Source organism: Cariama cristata, unplaced genomic scaffold (assembly GCF_000690535.1).
Source record: "Cariama cristata isolate BGI_N322 unplaced genomic scaffold, ASM69053v1 scaffold5013, whole genome shotgun sequence".
NCBI classification, from domain to species: domain Eukaryota; kingdom Metazoa; phylum Chordata; class Aves; order Cariamiformes; family Cariamidae; genus Cariama; species Cariama cristata.
Window position 1 is genome coordinate 27779 of NW_009607681.1, and position 14353 is coordinate 42131.

The 14353-nt window shown below is 37.6% G+C and overlaps 1 protein-coding gene across 1 annotated transcript in view; it reads right to left on the reverse strand.

Annotated features, from left to right (window-relative positions):
- Positions 1-12114, reverse strand: part of RNASET2 (ribonuclease T2) — a 17960-nt gene extending 5846 nt beyond the window's left edge. The window contains exons 1-5 of the mRNA XM_009696812.1: positions 12026-12114; positions 9418-9484; positions 3469-3524; positions 2482-2539; positions 1590-1660 (exon numbers count right to left, since the gene is read on the reverse strand). Coding sequence (XP_009695114.1) covers positions 1590-1660; positions 2482-2539; positions 3469-3524; positions 9418-9484; positions 12026-12114 — 341 coding nt within the window. The remainder of the gene's footprint in view (positions 1-1589; positions 1661-2481; positions 2540-3468; positions 3525-9417; positions 9485-12025) is intronic.
- Positions 12115-14353: the final 2239 nt, after the last annotated feature.

Below are 14353 nucleotides of genomic sequence, written 5' to 3' on the forward strand. Positions count from 1 at the left end.
CCCCCCCCCCCAACCCCGTCAGCTGTCTTTTTAAGACTGGACATTGCAAGGTTAGGAGATAAGATGGATACCAATGTGGAATAAACCATTACTTCACTCCAAAGCTGACTAAGAGAACTTTGTCACAAGAATGTGACAAAACTTTATCATGCGAAAAATGCCGTGTGGGTGTTTCTTTAGATTAAGTTAGCCCAAACAGTTTGGGTGTCTGGTTTTTTAGCTGTCTCCTTTGAATCAGCTTATTTTTGAAATAATGAAGTGAAGGAATTTATGAAGAACTGTGCATGATCTTAAAATACAAAGGTCTCTTAGTGTATTACAAAGAGATGTTTGGAGGTCAGAATGGTAAGAATTTGCCTAGAAAATGAGTATTTCTAAACTTTGTACAAGTTGTAGTGCAGTCTTTCATGTTAAATGTACTTTCAAAGCACTAAATATTTTTCAGAACTGAAGAGACTAACCCTTATTTTGGGTGGAACAGTGAAACTGCACAAGCTGCTAAGACAAGACTGTTGCCTCAACTTTTACTTCGGTTTGTGGCAGTATTTTCATAGGTCTGCTCTCACGTCTTGCTTCTATTCTACCACCTAGTCTTCTAATACCAAGGAAGAGAGTACAAAAGAAAGCAATTATTGCAATTTTATGGTTGACAAACTCAAATAGGACAAAAAATGGGTCAAAGCTCAAAATATATTTCTATCAATTCTAAAGTCTATTGAAAGACTAAAGAGTATAATCTTTAATATTTTCTTTTTCTTCTTTCTTTTCATGCCTTGGGCAATGCAGCTCATGGCTCAGCAAATTAACCTGAATGGTCACTGATTTTACTTTAAAACTAAAGCCTGTGCAAACTCAAATACCACCTATACTGCTCTTTGGTCCAAGTGTCTGATTATTCAGAAGCAAAGAGAAACATGGAGAAGGAAAACAGTACTGTTGCCAAGGTAGATCAAACTCTCCTTCTCCCTTGCCATGAGCCAAGCAGGTTGATCTCTAAATAAATTCCCAGATCTGATTTTAGGCTGCTAAGAAAGCAAGTAAAAGAAAGAATTCTGCAGAGAAGTGGCTAGGATGATCCAATGTAACCTATTTTTCTATTTCCTCCTGTGAGAGAGCCCAAAAGGAAAGGTCTCTCAGGGCCAGCAACACAGTGAAGCTAGCTAGACAAAAAGGCCTGGAAGCTGCTCTTGCAGCTAGTTGTGACATCCCAGGAGTGCTGCTGCTATTCAGATTTCATGTGTCAGCAGCAGCTCTTTCTCCTCCCTGGGGGCAAAGGGAGGAAATACATTCCCTTTCTCTCACTAAGTTTCATTTCTCCAAAACCTCTGCCATAGCCCTCTCTTCAACAGCTGCATTTTGCAGGTGCTCTAACAAGAAAACAGATTTATTTTGTAAATGAGACTGACAAGACATACTGCTTTCAGTGGCCTCCTGGGCACTACTTCTCATGCACAACATCTCACCTGAAGAATGACAGATTTTTTTTATAAAAAATTCAGAAAATTTATAAAAATTTTTTATAAATAATTCAGACAGATTTTTTTTATAAAATAATATCCAAAATACTTTTTAGGTTTTTTTGTACTCACCAGAACTGGGTGCGATTCAGAGATGAATGAAGCACATCAGGCCAATAGTGTCTCATGTCTGGTATAAGATCCTAAAAATACCACAATTAATAAATGCACCTACAGTGTTGAAAGGCCATTTCTTACACAATCTACGTACATTGATACATTTTCCAGAACTGAAGCCTCATCTTTCAACATCCCTATCCGAAACAGCTACTTGCAGAAAAAGAAAAGGTCTTTTTCCCCAATACTCTGAAAACGCTGTTGTTGGAGGTAACAGGTAGGTACAACTACCTAGCTATCTGAATGTACTAATACCCACGCACTGCCTCCAAGTAAGATTTTTCCTTCAACTGTCCCTGCAGAAGTTGTTCAGTCATGCAGCTTTTCACATTTCTTGGCTCAAGCCTCCTATCCCTGTTTACAACACATTTGAATGAAAAATGGAAATTTTCTTAATAAAAAAAAGAATAAAGACTAATGCCCTGGGAGAAAACACACAGAAAATTGTACTCTGAACTCTTATGTTCTGTGTTCTGGGTTTGAAGTAGAAAATAGAAGAGAGAACACGGACTGACTGTAACATCTTTTTCACAGGTACTTTTTGCCACTGCAGATCCATCACCTCTGTTCTCTAGATTATTTTTTTTTCTTTAAAGGAGGATGTGGCTGAACGAGTCAAACCGCACATCTACAAAATCAAGTAGGAAGAGCTGCTAATGATCACAAGCATTGCAACTTCAAGTAGTATCAGAAGCATCTAATGAATTTGTGGAGTCCTTAAAAGAACACACCTCTCAGCAAACATTAAGAGCGATACATTATAAGCTACAGATTTTGCATATCGGATGTGCAAAAGTAATTGCAATCAGCTCTGCTTGGTACGACTATTTTTGTTTTAAATAAATACCTTAATCTCGGAGACATTGAAATGCCACGTCCTATTACACTCTTCAGTTTTGTCAGGCCTAGGGAAGCAAAATAAAAGTGAAAAAAGACGTCTTCTAAGTCAGTAATGGTAACTAACAGCATTCTATTCTCTATCATTAGGTTGAATTTTAAACATGCAAGATTATAGCCAGAAATTTTATTTAAAATACAAGTAACCCATCAGCATCTACAGTGTTTTCGAAGTAAAAATTCAAGACATTACTTATGGCCAAACCATTTCCCATGCAAAGGGTCTTTGTTAGGCCCTCCGGTCCCTCTCACTCTGTGTAAAAGTCATACAGGGAGAGTAAATGATATGGAAAGGTGTTGCACACGATGTCATGAATGACACTGACCTCCTCAACCACTGCACCACATGATGACTCTGCAAGTATCACCAAGACACTCACTGGAAATCTAGACATAATGCTGTTCACCTTTCCAGGACACATAGCTTGAACTCCTGTACTGAATTTTTCCCTGTATTTGTCAGGAAAACCTTTGAATTGCTGCCATTGGCACCAATTCCAGTGAGTTGATTCCACTGAAGAAAATTAGTTTTTCCTGTACTTTTGCAATATTTGTACTGAGTTAAGATACTTAAAGCCACAAGCAGTCACGAGACATTAAGAAATCCTGTGTACTCAGGGAGAAAAAAAAAAAGAGGGGAAACTATACTTCCCTTTCTGTCTGAGAATGTTACTGATCTTAGAAGGAGATGTATACATAAAATGCTCACGTGGCAAGACGATTTCAGGAGCTCGGCAAGTCATGAGATACAGAAGGGTATTTCAGTTTTATATCAAACCATAGGGTTTTGGTTTCTGACAAAATGAAGGCTTTTGTTTCAAGGCATCTTGAAACCAGATAGATTAAGCCCTCAAAAAAAAAAAGCAGTAAACATCTGGTAGGTACAAAACTTGATTTTTCCTTTCTAGGCTGAAATAAAAACACTCTATGATCATACCACAGTCCGTGGATTGTCCAGTAGTCTGGAGGGTCTTGACAATCATTAGCACTCATCTGTGGAAAACAAAAATAAATAATATTTGTTATATGTGGCCAGGGATAATGGTTTAGAGGAAAAAATAAAAGCTCATCCACTGGTGGTCCAAGGCTCTAGTGAGATGTGAGAACTTTTGCTTGCCCAAATCAGGAACTGGTGGACTCCAGTTACTGGAAGCTATCATGGATTGTGCCACTTAGCAAAGATCAACTGGCATTAAAGTTTTGAAGCACATCAAGTGAATACCAAGCGGCATCCTGAACAGGCAACGTAAAAAGATGACAAAGGACAGGTTCTGAGATAACAGAAAGTAGCCTGATCCATGCTAAATGAATGGAGCTAAATTTGCATTTATCATATTCCAGGTGGCAGCTCTCTGTATTTTTCTCATCATCAGATCTTTTCAAGGAGTGTAGAGCCATTAAATTAAAAGACATCAAAATCAACTATAGTATTAGACAAACACACAACCATCTTTAAGCATCCAGGAGAAGTTTTATTGTTGTATTAAAAGGGAAAGATACAAAGAAGAGATTAAATAGGTTGCTTATGCCAAGTAAAATGGTTAGAAAATGTTTTATAAATATTTTGAATTGAGGTACAAGGGAATGGAGACAAGAGGGAAGACTATATACATTCCTACAAAAAAAGCGCCCAGTCAAAACTTTTGATAATGCAGGAGAAATAGCTTACACATTAAAGTTTAGAGTAGAGTACATGCCTCTTAATAAAACAAAAAAACCCGAATACCATTACTGTATTTTCCCTGATTATTCTGTTTAGCAATTATGGCTCTTTTGTAAACATTAAATAACAACCACTTCAGATTTTCTTCCCCCACAACAGCAGCTTTCCTTTTTGGCTCTGCATCCTGACTTAGTTATGCCACAATGCCTTTTATGTGATGCCACAGCAAGAGCAGAGTGCAGAGAAGAGCAGAGACCTGTAATCTTACTAATCGCCTGCCACAGGCCAGCAGCAGCAAAACTGCACGCCCTGCAATACTTCCTTGTTCTGTGCCCATTTCCTTCCTCTCTTCTCTTGCCACCAGTAACAGAAGCAATCAAACCCAGTAACAGCTTTTTTCCCCAAAAGGAGTATTTTCAAACTCACACTGCAAAAGCCTAAACAATATTGCTCCTGTCATGACACAAGCTTCGTGGAGCTGGAAGAGTTCAGCTATCTAGCCCAAAATACAGCAAATTAATAGCCAGCAGCTAATGCATTATCCCTTGAAAAACAATCTGGCAGTTAACCAGCTTGCTCAACTCTGTGTGGTAACAAGAACAATGCAACTGTGCTCCTTACCCAATCTTTAACCACAGTTCTCAGACATGCTAAAGGAAAGCCCAGAGTATTTTAAATTTGGAATCAGTTCTTCCCTATCATGGTACCAACCTTATTAGCAGTTTCCTTCTACACATTTCATCAGGCTCTTGGTGTTATATTGCGTGCTGGCAGAACTGTGAGGTCAATGCAATCTACAATGCATTAGTTCACACTCTGCATGCCTCTGCCAGCTTTATTCATCGTCCTTTTTAATTCTGGCCACAGTATTTTTCCAATGTTCATTTTAAATCGATTTCATAAAATGAGCAAACGCTAGTCTGAGAAGTTGGGTACCCCTGCTGATGCTGTAAAAAAATTCTTGTCAGCTCTCTTGTTTATCATATACTGATTGCTGAAGGATTAATTCTACTTCAGGCAATTGTTGACTTGAGAAGAGCTACAAATGTGCATTTTCAAGTAGGCACTGGACTCCAGAAAGCCTTCTATACCTAGATTAATTTGAAAAAGGGACATTGTTTTCTCCTGTTTTAAAGCAATCTGATAATCAAAGCAATCCAAATTAACCACACATGATATATAACACTGAGAAGAGTGCCAGCAAGCCTTTATAGCACCCACCATCTTGAGAGGGAATGCTGCAGCAGAGAGATTAGCCTATTTGTAACAGTAAGACATTGGACAAACAGCAGCTGCATGGAAGCTTATTTCACCTCTGAAATGCCAAAAAGTGACATGCCAAACAGTCACTGAAGTGTTACCTGCAGAGCTGCACAAGTTATAAATCCCTTGGTACGGCAGCTCGTAGACAGGAGCGGGTAGAGGTACTGGATCACATACAGATACTCCAAGTTTAAATAAAAAGTCAGCTTCTGGGAAGTGACATTTTTAATCCTGCTCTCCCTTTCAACCACCCTGTTTAAGTAGGCCATCTGTTTAATCAAGATCAATTTTAAGTGTTATCTTGTAAGGAAACATTGCAACTGCTATGAAAAATCCTTGCTTTTGAAACTGTGCAGAGTTCACCTCTTCAATTTTTCTCCCCCAAACAGTGTGTAATTATTCCCCTTCCTCCTTTCCCCCATCCCCTCGGGTAAAACCAATCAATGAATGAACCAAATTTATAAGGTCACTGAAAAAAATTGGGAGGAGGGAAAGAAAACAAATTTACTTCATGTTGAACATCTCTCTAGCATGACCTGATAAGCTAAAACCTTTCATGTGTTTATCCTTACACAAGATAAAGACCCACAAAAACATCTAAACCAGACCTTATTCACAGAGAAGGTGAAGGCATAGATTAAGAGTTACCTTATGAATTACATGGGCATTTAGAAAACAACCCCAACTTTCTTCTGTTCCAATACAGCATATATCAAGAGCTGGACTCACTTTGACACACCAGGCTTAACATACAAAGATCTAAAGGTATCCCTTTATCCAAGGAACTTTTTGATCTAATGCTCGATTACAATAATGTACTGCCTTCACCTTAGTCACTTTAATTCTTTCTATATTATGTGACTACTTCTATTTTTACCAAAAAAAAAGAAAAAACTGTGTTTCTATTCTTGCTTTAAGCGTTTGCTACAAAGTTATTGCCAAAGCTTGAAATTAGGAAAAACCCTTTATTTCATATAAAAAAAAATTCATTTCATCTGCTGCTTAACACTACACTCAAACTTGAATTCAGGCTGTTCTGTTCACCAGCCTATTCTGTTGTCCCTTCTTTGACTCTTTCATTTGATCAGTACATACATGCAGTAAGAGGCAGAAGACAGCAGGGTTTAGTACCCATTTCTTTATCATCCTTCCCATTCTTAACAGAGGAGGAACCGAATAGCCTACAAACTTGCACCAGATTTTCCCCAGTTCACAAGGAAACACCCACAGAAGTTTTTCTCCTTTTGCAATCTCCAAGATGCAAAAGCCACAATAATATTTAAGTTCTTGAATCTAAGTTCTTAAAGATCTTCACAATGCTGTAAAAAGGGAGGGGGAGGTCCCTCTTCTTGCCCTTGAGTTGTTCCTATTTCCACCTAATAGGATTCACATTAATTTGTGATCAGAAAATTTAAGTGTGACATGAGTTAGCCACATGAAGTTCAATAAATTGCACCACAGGCACAATTTATTAAGGGAACATTAAATTCATAATCACATAAGGTCTGTAAATTTAACTTGGGTATCTTTGTAGAAGATAGTCACTTTAGGTCAATTACATGGCACTCAAATTTCTAATCCCGTGATGAGGAAGAACATCTCTCTTCCTCCATGCTTTCTCTGCAGCAGTCAGTAGTTAAGTCCTGGGGTTATTATTGCTTCCATGATACTCACTATTTTATTTTAATAGGTTAGTTTAGAAGATATGATTACAAAACCTTACTTTCCAGTTTAATTGTGCTGATCACGCTCCGCATTAAGAAGCACCACCTGAGCACATGCAGTTTAAAGCACAGGAAGAGCTGGGAGATGTGTATGCTCAATTTTCTGGCATGCTGAACTGTGCCGACTAAATTTTTTAGAAAGGCCTTTCAGACCAAAAAACTTTTTGAACACTGACATGCAAAACAGGTAGGAATTAAGATGCAGGTCATCCACACACTGATTAAGAACACAGTATGTAGCAAAGTAGTCTACAATCAGGTTCCTTTATATAGGAAGCATAAACTAATAAGTCCTTGCACAAAGCAGCATCTCAAAGGTTTTTTTACACAAATGATATAATAAGCTTTGCCGTTTCCTTCACCCAGCAATTTTTTCTTTCAACATGTTATCAACAGTTTTAAACTAAAGAATGACATTAAAAATATTTTCTTCCTGAAATAACACAAATACACTAAGCATGCTGAAGAATCTACGTACTTAAAAAAGCCCACAACTGAATTCGGGAACTCCTCTCACATTAATGTTAGCAAAAAGGAAGCTGTTACAGGAGTACAGTTGAGATTCTGTTTCTTCATACAACTCAGTGATGTGAAACTGGGCAAAGAGTCACTTAATATCATTTTAATTTCACTTTTTCTTCACTCCTTTGGAATGCTTCTGTTCACCTCTTACTACAGAAGATCATAAGGAATCAACAAAGTGTACGAAAGCCCACATTTTCTGATGCTTAATATTTTCACAATTATTCGTTACAATTTCACTGGAAGGTTATAAAGGTTATTTGTCAATTTACCAATAGCACTGCCCTGGAATTAAGAGTAGTAGCCAGCATGAATATAGAGTGGGAAAACTGGTTAGTAGGGTTATTTGGTTTGGTTGGTTTGTGGGTTTTTTAGTTTGTTTGTTTGTTTTTTAATTGTGTCTCATTCATGTAAGCAAAGATTTGCACTACTACTGACTCTGAACACCCACTGGTGCCAGGCACTATGAACTCATTAACACCAACATCTCTACATGAAAACAGTGACAGTGATGTTTACTCAACAAAAAATCAGATACAAATTGCATCAAATCTGCCCTTATTCCCCCTCAAAAACAGGCAAACAAACAAGAAACAGAACAGTGTCTGCTCTTTGGTCTCAGTCATGCACATCTGAGTTTTGTTATTGATACTTCCCCTCCATATTTAACTAATGCAAAGTACATCTACTTTTCCCCAGAAATTTAGGCAGTATGTGACTTCTGCTGCTACTGCTTTGTTTAACTAATGCAAAGTACATCCACTTTTCCCCAGAAATTTAAGCAGTATGTGACTTCTGCTGCTACTGCTTTTATAAGTATTTCCAGAAATAGGAAAGAGAAATAAAAAATACCTAAAGCACAAAAAATAAGACTTTAATATTGTAATAAACCTACCTAAGTCTCCCAGAATTGGGACCTTTTTGGCTCGAGGCATTTGCCTGAAACTGAAGCTTCTCTATTACCCATAAGGTTCTTCATCCTTGTGTCAGTAAATCTGATCACGTCTGCCATTTTGAAGTATAGCATATTTTTAACCTAGCTGTATGACAACAGCCCTTTGAGTATTTCCAGCATAGGAAAGATGTTCTACTTATCAGATGGCAGTAGGTATTCAATAGCAAAAGGGACATAAGTAGTACACCTCCTAGCTGTGCTTTTGACAGACATATGTTAGAAGGTTGGGTTAATCTTTGGTTCCCACCTCTCAAATACAGAAATGTTCAGAGACACCTGCCATAGCAGCTTTATAGCTCTCTTTTTCCTGACTGAATCCATATTTGAAGACTTATTAAAATGCTGCAACCAACATTACAAAGCTAAAACTTGTACAGCAGACAGTTCAAGTACTAACCTGCTGCCTTCAGTCAGACAAGGCAGGCAAGTCTCCTTACAAAGTCTGGTGAAAGTCTAGCATTAAGTTTGCAACTAACAAGACATCACAAAATATGTAACAAGCAATTAAAGTTAGTGTACAGCATGTCCTACGTTGACTGCTGTATCTGTAACACACCACAATCCTGTCCTGTTTACTGCTACTCTGGAGCGCAGGGGAAGGAGCAAAAGCTGCACCAAGATCAGCAAAAGCCTTCATAAAGATATAAGGGCATAAGCAAGATTAAATGCTTGATGGGCTTTGTTCATTCTGTTTGGAAACATTTATTATCGAAGGCTATCTTTGTCAGGATAAAAGAGAACAAAGCACAAAAATCTCACCTTACATACAGTCACTGGCCAATGATGAGCAAGATACAGCTTTTTCCAGGTATGAGGGTGGTTGTCACTGGAGAAAGACAGAAAAAAAATATCTATTTTTCCTCAAGTGTTTTAAAAAGAGTAACACCTTCAGCCAGCAGCACAATGCTTACTAGCATAATGCATTGATTTTAGAGCTGGTTGTTGTTTATAGCTTCTATCACAATATTTGAGAACTCCAAACACAGCAGGACCAACACTAACAAATCACATAGAAACAACATCTTTAGAAATCTGCTAATACCCCCTCCAATGTTAAACAAATTCCACTTCTGGCATCCTACCTCCATAGGCCTTCCCCTTCTTAAATATGGAAGAAACATGTCATTCTGTTTCATATTTAGGAGTGTGTCTACTGGCAAGGTTTTACAAAAATAACTTTAAAAAAAATTAAAAAAAAAATCTTTGTTTAGGATGTTAAGAATCTTCTAATTCTTCTTGATGGGTATATTAGCTGAAAAGAAAGTATACAACATTCTTGGAACTGTAACTACTCTTCTAAAAAAGAAAGACTAAAACCAACCACAAGCAATGTAGTTGACACGACAGGAGACGCAATTTGATTTTGCAAGTGCCTCCAAATTTTTAGATTTAAAAAAATTTAGAATAAAAAGTAAAGTAAAAACCGTAAATCTCAAAAATGATGACTTTATATAGACATTTAATTCAAACACTACATTTTTAAAATGCTTACTATAACTTAAGTAATTTTTAAACATCTAATAAATAATCCTAAGGAAGGTTACCTAAGGAAGAACTAGAGAAGAAATATCCCATATTTTACAAAAGCACCTACATTTCAAAGCCTGTTAAAATAAAGAGATCTATAACTCAGAGGCATCAGTACTATCTTATTCCTACACAGAGGAAAAAAGCTTAAGAATTTGTTCAAAAAGTGTTGCTAGCCTATATTATGTCTTTTTCACTTCTACAGAGGCATTTTCCAACAGTTTTGAGCAGACCTATTCTGGATAAACTACAAGCAGATAAAAAAATCTGTTGCTTCAGACACAACAGCAGATATATTTAGCTATTAAGCAACCACATTAAGTGATTAAATAGAACAGCAAGTGGGAAAATCGACAAAAACAGAACAGTAAATTGTTCAAACTGACAGCAGTATGTGCAGTACTGTCAAAATAAATTGTTATTCTCTGGAAGCTAAAAGCCACATGTCCTTCATTAGTGCTTGCTAGAGGTTATATAAAAAAAAAGAGAAAGCTAATTCTTCTCAACCTGAGAAAGTAAGGATGCTCCCATGTTACATCATTTCTCAAATTTTTCCTTCAGTTTTGCTAAGTTTGCAATGGCCACATTTTCTCTTAATCATTCACATGTATCTGTCGTTTTTAAATAATTTAGCAGAATAGCTCTGGAACAAATCAGACATAGCCACAATGAAAACTATTAACGCTTCTAACTGGTCTTTACTGCTGCTGTGGAAACCTGAATAGAAGAATTCCCCAATAATGTAGAGCAGTTAGTTTCCCTGCTTTAAAAAAAAATCCTTGCTTAGAAAAATACTGTCTTTCACCTGTATTTGAAATAGCAGCTGAACTTCCTCAACAACAATCATGCGAAAAACAGATCTCCTAGAACACACTTTTTGGCTAAGGATAGGTCAGAAAATTTTGGTTATTAACAGAGCAAGTTTTAGAAACTTAAGCTCAGAACTGGAATCTAAAGCGAGCCATTTTCAATACCTATCCACCTTCAGGGATATCTCCCCTTTTTTTGACCAAATCATCCTGCTCTGTGCCTCTAGAGCTGCCTGTGCTGCTGAGATGGTCAAGCCATAGCCCAAGTCCTGGGGAGTCAAGAAGCCTCAGCATAGCCTCTAAGCTACCAACCAGCTGCAATGCAGCCATTAGATGAAGTTCAGCACTGAACTGGGCACCCTTAACCATTCTCTTGCCAAAATATTGAAAGGAAGGAGAAAAGTTTATTTCTTAATATAATGCAATAGGAATTTGAGCTTTTATCACAGAAGGGTGTGATCTAGGGTGTGGGGTCCCCCATGGCCCATTGGTGTTCAAGCTCAGGTTCTGCCAAGCGCAACAGCCACCAAAAGGCTGCGCGGCACTGATACAGTCCCAGTTGGGATGCTGTATGAAAAGAATTTGAAATTATTGGAACTGAGAAAATAGTAAGAAAAAGAAAAAGATATTAAAAAGTAGACAGTGTAACAGTTGGTGCAATTCATGCCATAGGGATGATTCCAGTTTTTGGTTCTAGGTCCCAAAATTATTTCTGATTTTTGTCATTACTACACCACAAGTCTAAATTATTCATCTAAAGCAAAATTGTAAAGTTTTTAAGTGTAATGAAAGCAATTTCAGTTTCCCTCTTTTTCCATGCTGACGTATTAATAAATGTTAAGTTTTTCTTAGGTATGATCCCCACTCCTCCAGTTAATGTAGATGCCTCATTTTACCAGTCACCTAAGGGAAGAATGACACATCAAAACCAGCACATAACGAAATAAGAAAACTTACACTCATTAGAAGTTAAACTATTCTGCTCTGCACTTGAAGAACTGTCAGAGATTTCTTTTTAAAGCATAACTTACCTTGGAGTGAATTTATCTGAAGTACACCAACAACATAATGCCATAGAAAAACAACCCAGAATCCAATAGTGCAGCTTTACAGGCTTCATTTTGTTAATCAAATAGCTGTAAAAAGGTGTTAAAAGAAGAAATCTGTTACTTATCCAATGCACTAAATTGCAAGTGTTAAAATGCAGAAAAACACAATAATCTCAGAAACAGCAGGTAATATCAACTCTAGACTAGATTTACAGCCACGGGTAAAATGAAGATCTCTGTCAAGGCTGTGTCTGATTCCCCACCTCGTACACTAATTTTCATAAACTAGAGGCATCAAGGATGAGATCAGTTTCCTCTTTTTTGTTTATTTGCACACAGTCCCAATCGAGTCACTTTCCAATAAACAGAGATACATAAATCTTCTATGCAACCGTCTTTATGTAATGTAAGACTCTGCTTGTGGTCAGTTCAAATGCCCAAAGTGATTCATTAAAGAAACTTTGAACTTAACATTGAATATTCATGGTGGATTGACCAAGGCTAATATTAGAAATTCAGTGGAAGTCAAGTATGATGTCCAAGGACAAAATTATCTCTAAATGCCAGTCAATTACTAAAATGACGTTAAAAAAATTGCTGCTAAAACCAGATTAGTTTCTCTTCTTGTTATAAACCTGAGACAGTCTCTGTGAAACCATGTGCAATCTGCCCAGTACCTCATGAACCTTAGAAATCAGGGGAGGAAAAAAAAAAAACCCCAAAACCAAATCAACTTGACTTTCACCAACAGGACAACTTTCACTTGGCACGGGTCAAAAAACCCCAGCTGCCTCCTGCATCTGCCAGCCATTTCACAGCGTTTCAAATGCTACCTCCTAGATGCCAGAAATAGAGGCACATGCATGTATTTACATGCACTTATTAACGCCTCACCAAACCTACTTTCCAACTTTCTCATTCTGAGAACTCTAAAAAGAGCACTACAAGACACTGCGTTTAACCTATGTGCCCCTTCTAAGATTGCTCATTACACAAGTCATACTCTCTTTTCTATGAAGGTTTTAAAATTAATCCCTTCTTAATGGCTTTAAGCTCTAAGAGGGAAGATTTAGATTAGATATAAGGAAAAAATTCTTCCTGGTGAGGCAGTGGCAGAGGTTGCCCAGAGAAGCTGTGGCTGCCCCATCCCTGGAAGTGTTCAAGGCCAGGCTGGATGGGGCTTTGAGCAACCTGGTCTGGTGGAAGGTGTCCCTGCCCATGGCAGGGGGTTGGAACTGGGTGGTCTGTAAGGTCCCTTCCAATCAAACCATTCTATGATTATAACAGCCAAATAAAGTCTGTTCTGACACCACTAAAGACATTGCTGATTCAGCCATTAAGGCTAACTTTAGGAAATGCAGTGTAAAATAAACAAGAGTCCGTTTTCTCACCATTATCACGTGGCTCTGGATCCAGTCTGCAGGCCCCCCCAGAAGGCCCACTTCACAGTTCTGCAAATGCTGTGGTAGAGCCACCGTATAAAGGACGGAGCCTCCCAGTTTGCAAAACGTGTTGAGATTTCAAAACTGGTGGGGGGTTTGGGCAACAACTGTAACAGTCAACCAGCTAGATTTATCACAAGGTTTTGCTAAATTGTGAAGAAACTACAGTCTTTAAGATACTCATCTATTTCATATGTTAATGTCTCTAATTCATAACGGGTACATTATCAAGGTAAATGCCTTGGCCTAATAGAAGATACTACTAGATAAATTAGTTGGCAATTTTCTGATCTAGTTTCTTTAAAAAGGCCTGAAAGATTTTCACTCACCAGACAAGATGAGCACAAAAAAGTCAAGTAATTTGGAGAGTGCTATTTGTATACAAAAGCAATCAAAAATGTAGAACTAATCTTTATCAAAAGCTAGCTAAAGCAAGATGCACACCTTTTATTAAAGAAATTGATATACTCCCATAACACACAAAAAAGTTACAAGTAATTAACTGCTGGGTATCCAATTCCCCCAGGAGTTCTGCATTTAAAGTGATTTCAAATCTCATCACTTGAACAGCAAGAATTAATCATGCAAGATTCAGCCTTATAGATCTGTTTATGATTTCATCTACTGTTACTTTCAACTGATAACCAAGCAAGCAAGACTTTATTTTCCTGCATGATAAACTATCTAGCCAAGATAAAACACTGAAAGATGTAAGGAGTCTTCATGAAAGATTCTGCCCTACCTATAAAAAGCACATTTCTTCAGAGAGCAGAAAGTACCACTTAAAAGACAATAATGTCACACACCATCACTAAAAAAGGCTGCACTATACAAGGGTGTGGAAAGAACATCTTAAGGAAGTAGATTA